The sequence below is a fragment of the Panthera tigris genome, chromosome A2 (genome assembly GCF_018350195.1).
Source record: "Panthera tigris isolate Pti1 chromosome A2, P.tigris_Pti1_mat1.1, whole genome shotgun sequence".
Lineage (NCBI taxonomy): Eukaryota > Metazoa > Chordata > Mammalia > Carnivora > Felidae > Panthera > Panthera tigris.
In genome coordinates, this window is record NC_056661.1 from 5,810,336 (window position 1) to 5,828,352 (window position 18,017).

An 18,017-nucleotide genomic window follows, 5' to 3' on the forward strand; every position below is an offset into this window, starting at 1 on the left:
GCCCAAGGGGGAGCACCAAGAAGTAGAGTGAGGGCAGCACTGAGGCAGTGAGGTGCGGTGGGTGCTCTTCTGTGAGTGGTGCTTCTGTCGTCATGAAAATGGGGGACCGTGAGGGCTCTTACTGTGTCTCCCAGGGGACGTGTGGTGGTGATGCCTGAAGACCTTTTTCTTTCATGTTTTTATTTATTTTTAAGAGAACATGAGCAGGGGAGGGGCGGAGAGAGGGGGATAGAGGATCTGAAGCGGGCTCTGTGCTGTCAGCAGTGAGCCCGACGCAGGGCTCGGATTCACCGACTGTGAGTTCATGACTTGAGACAAAGTCAGACACTTAGCCGACTGAGCCACCCAGGCTCCCCAACAGTTTTGTGTTTTTTTAAATGTTTTATTTATCTTTGAGAGAGAGAGAGAGAGACAGAGCATGAGCAGGGGAGGGGCAGAGAGAGAGAGAGAAGGAGAGACAGAATCTGAAGCAGGCTCCGGGCTCTGAGCTGTCAGCACAGAGCACAAGGCGGGGGCTCAAACTCACAGACAGAGATCATGACTTGAGCCAAAGTTGGATGCCCAACCGACTGAGCCGCCAGGCGCTCCCTGACGGGTTTTTAAAAAACGTTTATTTATTTCTTTTGAGAGAGAGAGCAGGGGCGGGGCAGAGAGAGAGGGAGAGAGAGAATCCCAAACAGGCTCGGTGCCATCAGCTTGGAGCCCGAGGAGGAGCTCGAACCCGCGAACCATGAGATTAGGACCTGAGCCGAAATCAAGAGTCAGATGCTGAACCAGCTGAGCCCCCCGGGCACCCCTGGAGACAGTTTTCATTGTGACAGCTGGGTGTGGGGGCTGCTGCAGACATCGAGTAGCCAGGGATACTGCTGAATATGCTACAGCACACAGAAAGACCTTCCACCACGAGGAAGTCTCTGGTCCCAAATGTCCTTAGTGTCGAAGCTGACAAACTCTGGGCTGGGACTTGGTCCCTCCAGGGCTGTCTCAGGGTTAGCATTCCAGGGACCATGTTTAAGGCCGGACGGATTCACTGACCCTGACGTGGGCAGGGGGACGCAGGTGTTGGGACAGTCCCGACCCCTCGGCTTCTTACTCTCGGTACCCAAGGGCACAGAGGGAGGTGGGACCCGGGCCCCCACGGCCTGCGGCCAGGCCACGGGGCGCCTGACCTTGGCCCCCCCCCCCTCCCTGGTCATCCGCAGATGTGGACGAGTGTGCGGACGGTCAGCAGGACTGTCACGAGCGGGGCATGCTGTGCAAGAACCTCATCGGCACCTTCACCTGCGTCTGCCCCCCAGGCCTGCGGCCTCAGCCTGGCTCCGGGGAGGGCTGCACAGGTATGGGTGTGCTTGGGGGTGCAGGGCCCCCCCGGGGGAGACAAGTCAAAGCAGGAGAATGTGGTGGGAAGGGAGCGTGCAGGGCGAGGGGAGGCTGGCTTGCGGGGCTCCGGCCTCCCCACCGGCCTCATCCCTCCCGCCCCAGATGAGGACGAATGCCACGCGCGGCCCCGCCTGTGTGCCAACGGCCGCTGCGTCAACACCGCGGGCAGCTTCCAGTGTGACTGCGACAAGGGCTTCCAGCCCAGCCCCGCTGGCACTGAGTGCCACGGTGAGTGTGGCCACGCACGGCGGGTACAGCTCTCCCAGCCCAACCCCCGCCCCCGCCATCTCAGCCATGCTCCTGCCTCGGCCTGGAGCCGCAGGCCAGCCCCCTCGAGTCCCCACCAGCCTCCTCTTCCTCACCCAGGCCAGGCTCCAGCCTGTCCTGTCCACCTCCCTGGATGTCCTCCATGTGCTCTGTCCCCACTGTCTGTCTGTCCGGCCCACTGCCACTCACACCTCCTCCCTAGTGTTCCCCGGCCCCCATGCTGCCCTTGATTGTCCGTGCTCTCTGCGGCCACAGGCATCTCTTGACCCTACGGGTCTGCAGCTTCTGCCTCGGCCTTGGCCCCCGGAGGGCATCTGACAGTGCTAGGTGACAGCGGTCTGGAAGATTGCGCCCCGCGCCCACGCACAGCTGTGTCGGAGGCACCTGGGAGCCCTTGCTAGACTCTCGGTGCCGCCGGACCCCAGGGGGAAGGGGGCCCTGGACGGCAGGTGCCTCCCACCCACCCGCCCGCCCCGTTCTCTGCAGACGTCCGGCGGGGGCCCTGCTTCTCCGAGGTGCTGCAGGCCGCGTGCCAGGCTCGCTCGAGCAGCGGTGAGGCCGTCACTAGGGCCCAGTGCTGCTGTGGGGGCGGCCGGGGCTGGGGGCCCCGCTGCGAGCTCTGTCCCCTGCCTGGCACCTCTGCCCACGGGACCCTGTGCCCCCACGGCTCAGGCTACACCGCTGAAGGCCAAGGTGGGTCGGGCGTTTGTTCTCGGTCGTGTCTGTGTCCCAGAGGGGGCTAGAGTGTGCGAGCCAGTGCGAACCGGACCCCGTTCGTTGCTGTGCGCGTGCGTGAACTTGGGCGAGAGGGTGAACAGGTGTGTGAGCCGATGTGTGTGTGTTCTTTGTTCTCTGCGGGCTCATCGGGGAGTGTGTGAAAAAGGGTGTGGACCGGTGTGCATTCACTGGTGTGTGTGTTGTGAGTGCCGGCCGCATGAGGAGCATGTGCCGGAAGGTGGGTCCGTGTGCTTTGGATTCCAGCGAGTTCCACGAGGGCGGGTAGGTGTGCGAGCGAGTGTGAGTGACTGCGTGCACGAGTGTGTCTCATCCAGTGTGTCAGCGAGGGTGGGACAGGTCGCCCCAAGTGAGCAGCGGTGACCCCCAGGTCTGACGAGGGTGTGTCTGGTGGGGGGGAGACAGAGGAGCCGCAGAACGTGTGTCCCTGTGATTCTGCAGGAGTGTCGGCCTGTGACTGGCGTGTAGTGTGTGTGTACCTCTGCCTGTACTTCCACATTTGTGTGCGTGTGCCCTGAGGTGTTGCAGTGAGGCTGCGGGAGGGCGTGTTCCCCCCCCCCCCCCCCCCCCCGCCAGGTGCTCTCTGGGTCTAGTGAAAGGAGCTGCATTAGTGAGTCCAGGGCGGGACTCACAGCCTCGGGGAGGGGTCCCTGGGGTCAGGCGGGGCAAGTAGAGGCTGGCCTCGCCCGGGGGAGAGGGCTGCCAGCCAGAAGGGTGGAGGTGTGCCCCAGGGACCCGAGGCAGCCAGCGCAGCTGAGCCCTGCCTGTCCCCAGATGTGGACGAGTGCCGCATGCTTGCTGACCTCTGCCCTCACGGCGAGTGCATCAACAGCCTCGGCTCCTTCCGCTGTCGCTGCCAGGCTGGGTACGCGCCGGATGCTGCTGCCACAGCCTGCCTGGGTGAGCCTCCCGCCCCCATCCCCTGGCCTGGCCCGGCCCCGCTCCCTCTGCACAGCACCTGGCCTGTGCTTCCGGCCGAACCCGGGAAGCAGAGCATCCCCAGTCCCGCCCCCAGCCCCGACCTCATTTGGGCAACTTTCCTCCTGTTACTTTGTGCATCCTAAGATTTTGGGTTTCATCGTGTAGCAGGTGTTCATCGAAGTCAGGGGTCAGCAAACTCCCTCCAGCTCAAGGGCCTAGTCCGGCCCTCTGCTTGTTTTTGTTAATAAAGTTTTATTGGCAGCCATAGCTATTTGGTTTCCTCTCCCTCTGTGGCTGCTCTCCTGCCACAGAGGCAGAGCTGAGTAGTTGGAACCAGAACCATGTGGCCTGCAAGGGCAAACATGTTTAATCTCTGGCTTTTTACAGAAAAAGTGTCCATTCCTTGTATAAGCCCATAGATTCTGATTGGTTCGGGCCTGGGAAGGAGGCCTCAGCAGGACCTGAGTGGAGACCCCAGCCCCTGACCCCCCGGGGAGGACATCTGTCTGACACCAACCCCCCCCCCACCCCACATGCTACCAACCCTCTAGACGTCGATGAGTGTGGCCAGGCGCCCACGCCGTGTACCTTCCTCTGCAAAAACACCGAGGGCAGCTTCCGGTGCACCTGCCCCCGAGGCTACCTGCTGGAGAAGGACGGCAGGACCTGCAGAGGTGATGTTCCCCCCCCCCAGGCCCTGTGGGGCTTCGTCCCCGACCCCCCGGGGATGCCCGGGCACATCCCCGGCCGCTCGCCCCCGGGTCTTTCCCCTGGGAAGCCCCCGGCCCCGGGGGGCCCTGCCCTGAGCCCGCGGGGACGTCTGTGCTGCAGACCTGGACGAGTGCTCCTCCCGGAACCACAACTGCCAGTTCTTCTGTATCAACACCGTCGGCTCCTTCACCTGCCACTGTCCCCCCGGCTTCACCCAGCACCACCAGGCCTGCCTCGGTGAGTCCTCTCACCCCTCCCAGCCCCTGGCACGTGACGCTGGCCTTCGCTCACTTGTTCTCCAAATAAGCAGCAAGCGCCACGTGTGTGCCAGACGGCGGGGACACAGAGGGGGTCAGAACAAAGCCCCTGCTCTGTTGGTGCCCACATCCTGCCAATGCCTGGGACTTTGGTCTCCTTCCTTGCCCTAGGGACCTGGGAGGAGGAGTCCCTCTGACCTCAGCCCAGGACACTCACCTTTGCCCCTGACCGGTCCCTGATGGGTCTCTCTCCTACGGTCTCACGGGGTCCAGAGCAGAAGTTGGTTCAGAAGCCAGAGTTGCAGGGGCAACTGTCACTCCCATGGCTTTTTAGTGTCTCGTGGCCTGGGAGAACCAGACCTCCCCTGGGGGCCAAGCCCAGCCATGGGTGGCCCCATTCAGGCTCCCACTAGTCCACTCAGCCCACACCTACTGAGACCTACGGTGGACCAGGCTGTGCTCTGGCCCGGAGGTCTTTGGACTCCAACCCTCAGGTCAGGCCTGCCCAGCCCCCCTACTTGCTTCTGTTAACAAAGTTTGGTCGGCACACAGCCACGCCCATTCATTCGCATAGGGTCTGTAGTCGCTTTTGCGCTAAAATAACGGAGTCAGAGCCAAGTCGTTGCCACAAAGTCACACATACCTCCTAGCTGTCCCTCTACAGGAGCCGTTTGCCTCGCCCTGTTCTAAACCCTGAAGGTGCAGCAATGAACACAGGAGGCAAGCTTGCTGCCGCCACGGACTGTCCCTGCTAATAGGGACTCCAAACAGACACAAACAGCAAAGGGGCGCCTCGGTGGCTCAGTCAGTTAAATGTCCGACATCGGCTCAGGTCATGATCTCGAGGTTCGTGGGTTCGAGCCCCGCGTCGGGCTCTGTGCCGACAGCTCAGAGCCTGGAGCCTGCTTCGGATTCTGTGTCTTTCTCTCTCTCTGCCCCTCCCCTGCTCCTGCTCTGTTTCTCTCTGTCTCTAAAAAACAAATAAACATTTAAAAAAATTTAAAAACAAACAAACAGTAAGCTAACACCATAGCCTGTTGGAAAGTGATGCATGGCATGAGAGAAAGATAAAGTGAAGCCGAGTAAGGAGATCAGGAAGGCTGCAAGTTTTCCACTAGGGATCAGGAGAAGCCACATCCAAAGGGACTTTTGTACAAAGAGCTGACGGAGTTGAAGGAGGGAGTCACGTGCCCGTCTGGGGAAGAGCCTACCAAGCCTTGAAACAAGCTACGTTTCTCTTTTTCTGCACATTCAAGTTATCTTCCCTGCTTCCTAAGATGAGCACGTTTAATGTGGCATCTGTATGAGTTTGTAGCTGTTTGCACGTACACATGCGGGCCCGTGTGCCAGTGCAGACACCTAGCAAGCTCCCGTGGGACTTCTCTCTCTGGAACAGAGTTGAAGTTCTCAGCCAGGCTCCCCACTGCGTAGTTACCAGGGATCGAGGGCTCCAGATCATTCACGATTCACATCTGTATAGCCTGTACTCCTGGTGGGTGGTCTGAGGCTAACTAGATCAAGGGTCTGCAAATTTTTTCTGTAAAAGGCTCTACGGTTGGGGCGCCTGGGTGGCTCAGTCAGTTAAGCAACTGACTTTGGCACAGATCATGATCTCACGATTTGTGAGTTCGAACCCTGTGTCAGGCTCTGTGCTGACAGCTCAGAGCCTGGAGCCTGCTTCAGATTCTCTCTCTCTCTCTCTCTCTCTCTCCCTCTCTCCCTCTCTCCCTCTCTCCCTCTCTCCCTCTCTCCCTCTCCCTCTCTCCCTCTCCCTCTCTCCCTCTGCCCCTCCCCAACTTCCTCTCTCTCTCTCTCTCTCTCCCTCTCTCTCCCTCCCTCTCTCCCTCTGCCCCTCCCCAACTTGCACTCTCTCTCTCTCTCTCTCTCAAAAATAAATAAATAAATAAACATAAAAAAAACAGCCTTGCCATTGTAGGCCAAAAGCAGTCATAGACAACATGTCATAAATGAATGGGCATAGCTGTGTGCCAGTAAAATTTGTTTACGATAAGCAGGCAGTGGGCCAGATTTGGGTCTCAGGGCCTCTGTTTGCTTATGATTAAACTAGAAGATCAAACTTATATGACCACAGTATGCCCCCCTGACCCTTGGCCTGCTTTGTGGATGCAAGGGAAAGAGACCATAGTCGTGCCAGAGGTCTCTCTCTGGTGAAATCCTGGCAGGAATCCAGGGCTAGTCTCTGTGGCCCCTCAAAGGACGGCTCAGGCATGACGGATGACACCAGCAGCAGATACAGGAGCCACTCTGGCTGAGGAGCCCAGGTCCCCAGTGTCTCTCATACCCAAGAGAGATCCCAGGTCCCCAAAGGGAGGCGTCTGGTGTCAATCTTCATACCCTAGGGAGCCAAAACGAGGGTTCCCCCCGCCCCACCCTGGAGATGCACTGTTCACTCCCTAAACTCCCAGCATGGGCCATTAGCACGGTAGCCACATTGTCTGGTAACCAGCCCGTCTCTGCTCGCACTGCTGGCACAAAACACCACAGACTGGGCAGCTTGAACGACAGACACTTGTTGCACGCGGTTCTGGAGACTGGAAGTCCAAGGCCAGGGTGCCGGCCTGGTTGGTTTCTGGTAAGGGCTCTCCTCCGGCTGGCAGATGGCTGCCTTCTTGCGGTGTGCTCCCATGGCAGGGAGAGAGCAAGCTCTCTGGTCTCTTCTTACAAGGGCGCTAACCCCGTCCTCAGGACCCCACCCTCACGGCCTCATCTAAACTGAAGCCCCTGCCGGAGGCCCCACCTGTGAACACCATCACTCTGTGGGGTTAGGGCTTCAACATACGAATCTGGAGTGGAGGGGGGACAGCCACTTTCAGTCCATAATCCAGGCTGACATGTCATGATGGTCCGGTGTCCGCGACGACAGAGTGCACTGTTACCCCCAGGAAAGGGGGTTTTGTTCATCTTTGAGTCCCGTGCTGAGCACTGTCCCGAGCCCTGTGTGTGACTGGATTAATCTCCCAAAACTGCGGTGAGGGAGGTGTTACCATCTCTGTGCTACAGCTGGGGAGACAGGCCCACAGGGGGTAAGTCAGCCACCCCGGGCCACACAGCTTTGAGGTACCGCAGACAAGATTCAAAGAAAGTCGTATACGTGCTTCATCTCAAACGTTCAAGGCAGTTCTGTGATGTGGGAGCCGCTACGGATCTCATTTCACAGAAGGGGAGACTGAGGCACGGAGAGGGCCAGTGACTTGCCCGGGAGCTGGGTAGGCCCAGCATTGTGGTGCTGGCCGTGAATCCCCTAACCGCTAGGCTGTCCTGCCCGTTCCCTGTCCTCTGCAGACAACGACGAGTGCTTGGCCCAGCCTGGCCCGTGTGGCACCCGGGGGCACTGCCTCAACACCCCGGGCAGCTTCAGCTGTGAGTGCCACCGAGGCTTCACCCTGGACAGCTCAGGCCATGGCTGCGAAGGTAGAGCTGGGCTTTGGGTGGGCTCTGGGCCTGGGCTGTGGTCCCCAGGGCCACCGGGCGAGCCCTGCCACCCGGTCTCTGTCTCGCAGACGTGGATGAATGTGACGGGCCCCATCGCTGTCGGCACGGCTGTCAGAACGAGCTGGGGGGCTACCGCTGTGGCTGCCCCCAGGGCTTCACCCCGCACTCCCAGTGGAGCCAGTGTGTGGGTGAGTGTCAAACGCCCCCCATCAGAATCTGTTGGGAGCAGGCAACTAGGAACTGCCCCCACCCGGGATGTTGGGATAAAGCACAATGACCTAAAGTGCTTCTGGGCCGGCCCGGGAGGTAGTGAGGTCCCCACTGCTGGGGAGACTGGGGAGTCAGGGGGCTGCAGATAAAGCACGGCCAGGCTCAAGCCCATTTCCTTGGGAGTGGTGGCCTGGAGGGCCCAGCTGAGAAGGATTCTGAGTCAGCACCTGTGAACACTAGGAAAGAGTTCTGCGATTGATTGGTGATGCCTGCCATGGGTGTGGCAGTAGCAGATGGGAGCGTGTGCTGTATCTGTGCCTTAGCTGCTCCGGAGGCCCTCAGTTTGGGGGACTAGCCTGTGCCCCAGCCTCCTCCATCACATACTTCTCTTTGTGCTCCAAGCCCTCCTAACGACAGCCTCGTCCTTACCGCCTCCGTTTGTGCCTTCCGGACAGTCTGGCTTTCGCCCTCTACGCTTGGGCCCACTCTCTCCAGGCGCCTCCACCTCCGCTGCTCTGGGCACTGCTGCCTGCCCCTCCCAGACGCTCTCCTCCCTCAGCCTCTCTGATTGACGTTGCCTTCTCTCTGGTTCCTCCTCCTCCCCTGATGGTGGGTCCTCAGCTAAGTTTCCATCTTTCCCCTGCTGTGTGACGTTCGGCCCCTGGGGACCACACACACACACACACACACACACACACACACACCCCTTCGCCTCTGCTGCCGGTTCTCCTTCTCAGCCTGCTTCCCCCTCTGCTTTCTCATTTGCTCACTCCTTCTGCAGTGGGCTGTCCGGGGTCTGTCTTGCGTCAGGCCCTGTGGATACAGAAGTGGGCCAAGTAGCAGACTCTTGTCTAGTTAGTGGTGGGGACAGGGATGAGTTAGGCTCATGGTTCTCAACTGGGAATCATTTCGCCCCCTCGGAGACGTTTTGAAGCATCTGGGATACATTTTGCTTGTCACACCTGGGAGGTGGGAGCTCCCGGCATCTAGTGGGTGGGGGCCAGGGATGCTGCTTAATGTCGTGGGGTACACAGGACAGCCCCCACAACAGAGAATGGCTCGGTCCCAGATGTCAGTAGTGCCAGGGAAGAAACCTCGTTCGAGATCATGCCACCATTTAGGATTTCTGGGAAGTTCCAAGAAATGCTTGGAAGGAGAATTACAGGGCTGGGGCAGACCTAGTCCCGGGGCTGATGGGGAGCCTGATGGACGTTGACTTTGACCCTGGGCTCTGGAGGAGGAGCGGGACTTAGTGGGTGGAGATCAGGAGGGCTGTGGGCGGGGGGGCCTGGGGGTGCAGAGGCCACCCCCTGCCCCCCGCGTTTCCTCTCCCCTCTCCCCACTCACAGACAAAAACGAGTGCGTGCTGTCGCCTGCGGCCTGCGGCAGTGCCCCCTGCCACAACACGCTGGGTGGCTTCCGCTGCGTCTGCCCCTCTGGCTTTGACTTTGACCAGGCCACGGGGGACTGCCAGGACGTAGACGAGTGTGCCGCGCAGGGCGGCCCCTGTACCTACGGCTGCGCGAACACTGCCGGTGGCTTCCTGTGCGGCTGTCCCCAAGGCTACTTCCGGGCTGGGCAAGGGTGAGGGGCTTGCGTAGGGCGGGCACAGATTCCCAAACCCTGCGAGAGCACGCGCACACGCACACACACATACACACAGGTGGGTCCGTGTTCACATGCATTTTACACACGTGTGCACGGAGCCCTGAGCACACGTATGTGTGTGCACACAAGCTCACACCCGATTCTGGCATAATTACCTTCGTGGCAGATGAACCCACCTGGTAGATGCACACTTCTCTGTAATACACTTGAGCACACGGCTCACACGGATGCCAGCACGCCTGCGGACCCCTCCGCATTCGCGTATCTCAGTGTGCACATGTGTGCACATACACATCAGCATCCTGGGGTGTGAGCAGGTTCGCACCTAGGCCCAGGTCAGCCAAGGGATGCGTGCACACAAGCGCACATCCCTTGTGTGGGCACACGCAAAGGCACAGCCACACATTGACACACCAGCACCTGCCCCCGTGGGCAGTGAGGCTCAGGGTGGGGGCTGGAGGGGCTGGCTGGGGAGATCCCGCCAGCTTGCCCCTGAAGGCCTACCGCCACCTTGTCCTGGCCCAGGCACTGCGTCTCTGGCCTGGGCTTTGGTGCCGGGCCCCGGGAGACGCCAGGAGAAGAAGAACTGATTTCATCTGAAGCCTGCTATGAGTGCAAGATCAACGGCCTCCCGCCTCGTGACCGGCCACGGCGCAGCGCCTACGGTGGCCACCAGGTCAGGAGAATGAAGGGATAGGAAAGTCGGGTCGGAGGGGCTCTCGCTATTAGATTAACTAAATATGAGTGCATTGCTTTGCCTAATCTTTTCCCCTCTTGTTTCTTCCCCCCCTTTCCTGGAAAAACAGTGGCTCTATATGTCACCCCACTGTTACAAATATTTTCTGTAAGCCTCGCAGGGGTAGGGCCCTGTGTCTGTAAGAGTGAGGGGAGTGGTTGTCGGGGCTCCTGGGATGGGCGCCAGCGGATCTGGGAGGATCCAGAGGATCCAGAGGAGGGCCGGGCGGCCCCATGGCTTTGCCTGCAATACTCACGGACTGCCAGCAGGTGTCAGCAAGGGCACGTGTCTGCGCAACACGCTGGGGAAGGGCGGAAGTGTCCAGAACCCAGGGGCAGGGAAACAGGAATAGCTTTCACTTTAACACAACAACGGAACCACCCCTCAATATGTAAATTAGGCGAAACCAACACCAAGGAGAATAAAACACAGATAACCTCCTGTGGGACTGGCTACGTCACCAAGCCCGGGCTAGCCTGCCATTGAGGCCCCTGGCTTATTCAGGGCCCTGTCCGGCTGCCAGGACCAGGAGCGCGCTCACAGCAGTTCACATAAAGAAGGGTTTGTCATCAGCACACAGGGTGCTCTCAGAGAGCCCAGATGCAGGAAGTGCAGCAACCCCCACCCCCACCCCCACCCCGGCACCGGCACCGGAAAGCAGCTCCTCTCTGGTGCAGCCAGGTCTTGTGTTTCCCGCTGTGGCGGCTTCAGCGTTGTGTGGACAAGCGGCCGCCTATCTGCCCGTCTTTGCTTTCCCCTGGGGAAGCCGCCTCCGCCGTCACGCCTCTGTCTGTGGCCCAAGCTGACGGTGGGCCTTGTGATGGAGGGCTAGATGGAGGTCAAAGGCGGAGAGTGCCCCAGGGTGTCCTCCGGTTTAGAGACTGGCTGAAATCTCTCGGCCGTGACCCCCTGGTCCCCTACCCACTGCGTTCCGACGCTCCCCGCCTCTCACCGTCCTCTGCCTGGTCTTTCTCCACAGGTGAGCCTGGCCAGCCTTGACTCAGAGGCCCCACTGACCTTGGGCCTGAACCTCTCGCGCCTCAGCCAGGCCGAGCACATCCTGGAGCTGCAGCCAGCGCTGGAGAGCCTGGCGGGACGGGTCCGTTATGTCATCGCCCGTGGCAATGAGCAAGGTTTCTTCCGCATGCATCACCTCCGTGGCCTCAGCTCCCTGCAGCTGGGGCGTCGGAGGCCCGGGCCTGGAACCTACCGGCTGGAGGTGCTGAGCGTGGCAGGGCCCTGGGGCACCTGGCCGGAGGGGCAGCCGGGACCAGGGGGCCGGGCCTTGCGGCTGAAGGTGCAGCTACAGCTGCTGTAGTTGGAAGGACACCCCCTCCCCCCACCTCCTGGCAGACCCCAGGCCCCTCCCGCAGCCCCCGCTCCGGACTCACTGGATGGGCCCTGCCCAGTCCTCGCCTCGTTCGGCGGGATTTGGAGGAAACTGATGTCACCGAGCTCACCACACACCGCAGGGAGCCCCCGGGGTCCCTGGTGAAGCCCTGGACTCAGCGCGCCCCGGCGCCCCCCCGTTCGTCCTCCTCTCCAGAGCTCGGGACGGACCGACCCCACCGGCAACGGGGTCACTGACCGGGAGGAGCCCCAGAACTCAGGAAGAGTAAAATGCTGTGCTGCGACCTCAGGCGAACCCAGCCTCTGCCCAGGGGGACCCCAACGCTCGGTCTCCCCTGGAGACAGCTGGAAGCTGGCGCACGCACCCTCCTTCTGCGACAACCAGGGTCACGGAAGGGCCTGTGATTCGCTGAGTCCGGTCAGCCTCAGGCTTCCACTTCTGCACTGCACCGCGGCTCACCCCCCGGGGGTCGATGGGACATGGAAACGGACAGCTGGGGGGTGCACCTGGGGCTCGACCCTCCGAGCCGAAGAGCCTGTGGGGCCCCAGCCAGAGTTGGTGACACCGCCACGCTCGGGCCCCCGGTGGGGTGGGCCGGGGTCCCAGGATGCTTTTATATCAAAAGCAGAGACCACAGTAAAGTTATTTTGGGTTAAGCCGGCCTCTTTGGCATGTTCTCGAAGTAACGAGACGCTGCCCTCCGCGGGGCCGGGCTGGGCTCACAGGTCAGGGAGCGGGAGGCCCCAGAGCTTTGGAAGGATGCGCTTCAACCCGGGGCTCTGAGGGGAAAGCGTGCAGCCGAGACGCAGGCGAAGGCCGCCTTCCAGCTGGGGGTGGGGGACACGGCACCCAGGCTGCGGGCGGGTTCTGCGAACCTCAGACCTGCGAGTGGCACAAAGACAGGCTGCCGGTGGCAACCACCGCGGGCCCGGGTGGCTTCACTGGGGCCGATTCCAGCAGCTCACGCTCCCCGACCGCGTGCCGCGTACCCGGCACCGTTCTAAGGACCGTTACTGACCCGCTTGGTTGTCCTTGCAACTCCGTGGAATAGAAGCTGTTGTGTTCGGCCCCGTTTTACAGATTGGAAAACAGGCTTACGGAAGGCAGGCCGCTTGGCCAAGGTCACTCCAGGTTGCAGGTAGCAGGTCACCCTGCCCTGCTCGCATCCTGCCCGGTCCCGGGGTGAGCCGCACCTATACCTAATCTGATGGCCTCGCTGGATGCCAGGGGGCCGTCGATACGCGGTCGGTGTGTGTGTGTGTGTGATGTGTGTGCAGACGGTAGTGCGTCGGTTGTTTATTGTCATCTCTGCACCCGGCGCGGGGCTGGAACTCCCAACCCCGGAGGTCAGGAGTCCCACGCTCTGACTGCGCCAGCCAGGCACCCGGTGGTAGTGCATTCGGTCCCCGCTAGCTTGTACGAGGCAGGCCGTGATATCACCCATTTTACAGCGGGAGGAACCAAGGCTTAGAGGGTTTGTAGACCTGGCCTGAGTCGCCTGCATAGCCTAGCGGGGCCTCGGTGTGACCCCCTGGCCCCAAACCGCCTCTTGTCCTCTAGAGATGAAGCGCTGGGTTTTCATCTGGAATGTTCTCTCTCGCGGTGGAAACTGAGGCTGCCCGAGGATGGGACAGCTGGATGGCTCGAGTCTAGTGCCTGGCTCCGGGGCTCTATTCTTGGCTGGGTTCCGGGCCACTTGACTTATCGAGTGTTTCTGGACCCCTGTCAGAGCTTGCAGAGGGCTCCTCCGTGCATTAGCCAGGCTCGCTACAGCCCAAGGGTGTGGGCGGAACAAACGCAGCGACCCCCATTTTACAGGCGAGGAAAGAGATGCCAAGAGAGTGCGCGGTTTGCTCAAGGTCACCAGCTGGACTCACACCCTCGCCTGCAGCCAGCATGCCCCCCACCCCCGGAGCCGTCAGCTTGAGGGCTCAGCACAGATCCTGGGGTGGCATTCACGTGGGATTCAACACAGGCTGGGATAGCAACTCACACCCCATAATGAAATGTGACAGAGACAGGAATGACATCCCACCCCGGGGATGTTTTAAATAACGTTTATTTAAAAATCATAGAAAAGCATAGTCTGGGAGGAGCGTCCCGGGACGGTCTGGAGCTTTGCAAGGACCCAAAGGGACACAGGCAGGCGTGGCCCAGGGTGGGTGGCAAGAGGCTGCGGTGGGTGACAAATCCAGATGATCCACCAGAAGACCCGCTGCTTACGGCTGACTCTGGTTCCTGGAGCAGGCAAGGGGCCCGAAGCAAGGTCAGCTCTTTCCTTCCAGCTGCCTGAGGAGCAGGATGTGGCAGGAGCGACGGGACAGAGCCAAGAGCCGGCTCAGGCCCGGGCGCTGAGGTCTGGCCTGAATGACAGGCTGGGGCACCTGGAGCCTCAGGGGACAGTTGTGGCGGGGCGAGGTCCGGCCCACCTTCGTGTTGGCTAATCCTGGAGGTGTTCGGGCTCACGGATCTGCAGGGTGGGGGGGGGGGGGGAGATTGGAGAGGTCAGCAGGTGATGGGGACTGGAGTAGGAGCTGGGGACCCCGCACACCTGACACTTCGTCTCAGCACTTGCCGAACCCCCCGCAGCCGGGTTAGGGTAATGAACCGGCAGGACTGACCACAGAGTCAGCCCCCTCGGTCCCGGAGTTGAGTCCCCTCCCCCAGCCTGTGCTGCTCTAGAGAGCCCTCATCCCTTAGCAGTGGTGACGGGGGCCCCCCCGGAGGGATGGTCACATGATCAGAGTCCTCACCCGGATGAGCTGTGGTCCGGAGGGCAGTTTTCGTCTTGTTGCTTCTGGGGGGCCAGCTAACCCCGGACGGGGTTCTCGGGCGGCTTCTGTGATGCTTGGCCTTCCGCGCATCCAGGAATTCTGTCCAGTACTTCACCCTCTTGTCCCGGGGGTTGCCGCACACCATCCTGTGTTTCCGCAAGAAGAATCTGGCGGGGGAGAGGGTGCCCAGGTTGCGGTGCGAGCCGGGGGCAAAGTCGCGTCTGGGCCCCGCCCCCCGCCCCGCCTCCCAGGCCCCACAGCCCCACTCACATCACAGCCGGCAGGTTGCAGCTGCCGCTCACCTCCTGGCGCTGGTACCCCAGGGCGCGCTTCAGAAAGTCCAGGCTGTCGAGCCGGTGGTAGGCTAGGCAACAGTCCTCCGAGACACCTGCGGCCGCGACCCGCGGGCTCACACCTCTGTGCGCCTGCGCGTGGGCAGCGACGCACTCGCGCCCACACACACACCTGCCGCAACCCTCCCGAGGCCCGCGGAGGCCAAGAGACAGCCCAGATGACAAGGAAGGCACCCGGCTCACCTTTGGTCCCCTGATAAGGGGACCGCTGGCACGAGTTGGAGGGGGTCCACGGTCCCGGGCTGGGACGGGCCCGGGACCACAAAACGAATGAGGGATCAGAGTGAATGAGGACCTCCACGAGGGCTCTGGGGCAGAGGAGCGCAGACGCCCCCAGGAGGGGCCAGGGGACGCGGCTCCCAGCCCAGGCCCTTCGAAAATGAACGCGCTGGCCGGCTGCTCCTGATGTCCCCGCTCCTGCTCCGGGCTGGCCGTTCCCCACCTAGGGCTGTCTCCAGGGCCTCCTCCTTTCTGTCCCCGTCAGAGTGACCGCTCGGTCACCAGACCGGAAACCAGGAGGTCTCTGTTTGTCTACTCGTTGCCTGACAAAAGCATTTTGGGTTCCTACTAAGGTGCCAGACGTGTAGACAAACACAGAGGGGAATTGGACCCAGGGCTGTCACGAGGATCCCCCAGCCCGGTGGGACACCCCAGAGGTCGATCTGTGCCGGGAAGGGGAAGGGCAGGGACCTGGGGGTGGTGTCTTGGAGGAGGGTGCCAGCAGGGCCTGGGAGGGTGGGCGGGTGGAGGTGATGTGACAGACAGTGCAGCGGCCTTCAAGGCCCTCCGGGACCCATCTGTCTGCTGACCCCCCCACCTCCAGGAGCCACACCCAAGGTCTGGCAAAGTGCAGTGGGAAGGATGGGAGAAGCGGGCGGCTTGAGCCCGCCCTGCATCTCCAAACCTTGGCCCCAGAGGGCGAGGGGCAGTGGCGTCAGATGGACCCTGGGCTGCGGTAGCAGGCAGGCAGGGGGCCACTCTGCCCCTAGGATCAAAGGGCCCCGGGCTGGGCCTGGCTTCTGGAATGGGCCTCTGATAGCATGACAATGGGAATGAAGCCCAGCCCCATCTTGGGCAAAGGCTAAGGTCTGCTGGAAGCAGAGGACTAGGGCCTCTCAGACCAAGTGAGGGCAGGCGGGGCAGGCAGGGTGGGGGGTAGGGATGGTGCTCTGGGGTTTGGACCAAGCCGGGGACCCTGCTCAGCCAGCTGCTGGGGCTCAGCCGCTTCCCCCGGGGCCCATGGGGATGCAGGAAACAGTGGCGGGACTCCTGGGGGACACTGTATGCCCAGAACTGGCCTTTGGTCACCAAATCCTCAGGTGCCCGATGCAGGGAGAAGGGGGAAGGGACCCCCCGTGAATAACAGTATGGTTGTCATTGTTGTTGCCGGGCACCGGGCCAAGAGTTTTGCAAGTTACCAGCCCATTGGAGTCTCGTCCTATCTGTGCAGCAGGAATCCAGAGGCCCCACTTTGCAGATGAGGAAACCGAGGCTCATAAAGACTGAGTAGCAACACAGGTAGCCCAAGGCGGGTGGAGCTGGGACGGGGGACCCACTCCCGTTGGTCTCCAGGGCTCTGCAGGGTCATGTCACTGCAGCGTGTCCCCGGCAGTAACTGGCCATGCCACCACTGGGAGCCATACTCTGCTCCCCACAGTGTCTGGGCTGACTGGAGTCCTGGCAGGGAGGCCTTGGGTCACGGACGGCGGAGGAGGCATCACAGGGGCTCTGGAAGGAGGGACTGGGGGGCCTGCACCCGCAGGGAGCCGCAAACACATGCCAGGAGTTTCTGCATGACTGGGGCGGGTCACTGCATGGAGGTTTCTGCATGACTGGGGCGGGAGTTGTGCATCAGAATTCAGTGGTGGAGACATAACGGGTGGGGGTTGGGGAGCTTCTGGAGGAGGGGAGGAGCAAATGGGGGAGGGAGGGCAGGGAGGATGGATGGGGAGAGGAGGGCTCCAGGAGGCTGGGTAGGTACGGCCCACGACGTTACCTTGAGCGTGGACAGTAGGACACCAGATGCCCACAAAGCTGGCCGCCACCACCAGGCACAGCAGGAGCCACAAGTTCATTGTGCACCGGCTGGTCCTGCTCCCCAGGTGTCTGCAGGAATAATGGGAGAGGTGGCGGTGATGAGGACCCCAAACGGACGGCAGCAGACCCTGGGAACACTCCCATCTCCAGCCAGGCCCCAGGGCCCTCTGCAAGTGAGGCAGGCGGCCCAGGGACACGTCGGGCTGGGGGGCCTGGCGGCTGTCGGGCTGGTCCCAGCCAAGACTGGGGGAAGGACTCACCAAAGTCCGAGGGATCCCAGGGGCTGGTGCCTGCTGGGGTGAATCCAAGCTTTTCTGCCTGCCAGGCCAGCAGGCTGTGCATTTTATAGATGGGGCCCCACCCTGAGGCCACCTGCCCTCCACCACCCTCCCTCCTTCCACCTCCTCCCCTGATGGGCCTCCAGGCTTCTCCCCGGTTTATCTTTCTAGCTGCTTTCTCCAAAGTCAAGATACACCTGCAGGGCATTGTAGGCACCTGGGGACAAGAGGACCTACATCAGAGGGCTGGCAGGAAACACTGACTTTCTCAACTACTTGGATGTGAGACGGACAAGGGTTGGCTCCCTTGGTGGTGGGAGGCAGAACCACACAGATGGACAGACCCAGCCTGCCCAGGCCACTTGAAGGCTGGCTGCCCTAGGACCACCCCCCCTCTTTCACTTCCTTCCCCCATCCGGTTCTCCCCTGTTTTCTCCCCGAAGGGCCCTTTGTCCTCCCAGCATTCCCTCTTCCGCCACACACCGGGGCAGACACAGCCTTCCTGCACAGGGGCCTCAGGCTGCCTTGCTCCCCGCTCCCAAGCCACCTGTCCGGTGGGGCCCTGACTTCACCCCACTTTTCTCTCCTTCCCCACGATGGGGGGCCTTACAGTTTCATAGAAATGCCCTGGTTTTGCCAACAGGCAAATCCATTGAAACAGAAAGTAAAATCAGTAGTTGCCATGGGCTGGGGAGGGAGAATGGGGGGCGGGGAACGCGCAACTTGGCGAATATTGTGAACGCAGGGAAACTTGCACTTTTTTGTTGTTGTTTTTAAGATTTTATTTTTAAGCAATCTCTGCGCCCAGCGTAGGGCTTGAATCCGCAGCCCCGTGATCGAGTCGCGCGCTCCACTGACTGAGCCAGCCAAGCGTCCCCGGAACCTTACACTTCCGATGGGGTGCAGTGTAAGGTATGTGAATTTTCTCGACTGTTACCTTGAGAAA

At 61.3% G+C, this 18,017-nt stretch overlaps 2 protein-coding genes across 2 annotated transcripts in view; one reads left to right on the forward strand and one right to left on the reverse strand.

The window, feature by feature from the left end:
* FBN3 (fibrillin 3) overlaps window positions 1–12,265 on the forward strand; it is a 62,365-nt gene extending 50,100 nt beyond the window's left edge. The window contains exons 56-66 of the mRNA XM_042963462.1: window positions 1,203–1,337; window positions 1,483–1,608; window positions 2,134–2,340; window positions 3,157–3,282; window positions 3,855–3,977; window positions 4,135–4,251; window positions 7,575–7,703; window positions 7,793–7,912; window positions 9,284–9,518; window positions 10,068–10,218; window positions 11,258–12,265. Coding sequence (XP_042819396.1) covers window positions 1,203–1,337; window positions 1,483–1,608; window positions 2,134–2,340; window positions 3,157–3,282; window positions 3,855–3,977; window positions 4,135–4,251; window positions 7,575–7,703; window positions 7,793–7,912; window positions 9,284–9,518; window positions 10,068–10,218; window positions 11,258–11,596 — 1,808 coding nt within the window. The 3' untranslated portion in view covers window positions 11,597–12,265. The remainder of the gene's footprint in view (window positions 1–1,202; window positions 1,338–1,482; window positions 1,609–2,133; window positions 2,341–3,156; window positions 3,283–3,854; window positions 3,978–4,134; window positions 4,252–7,574; window positions 7,704–7,792; window positions 7,913–9,283; window positions 9,519–10,067; window positions 10,219–11,257) is intronic.
* A 1,454-nt stretch (window positions 12,266–13,719) lies between these two features.
* CCL25 (C-C motif chemokine ligand 25) lies at window positions 13,720–16,891 on the reverse strand. Its single transcript, XM_042977281.1, has 4 exons — window positions 16,753–16,891; window positions 14,674–14,791; window positions 14,383–14,570; window positions 13,720–14,099 (listed from the first exon to the last, which is right to left on the reverse strand). The coding sequence occupies exons 1-4, from the start codon at window positions 16,829–16,831 to the stop codon at window positions 14,092–14,094; spliced, it is 393 nt and encodes a 130-aa protein (XP_042833215.1). The 5' UTR covers window positions 16,832–16,891; the 3' UTR covers window positions 13,720–14,091.
* Between the last annotated feature and the right edge of the window lie 1,126 nt (window positions 16,892–18,017).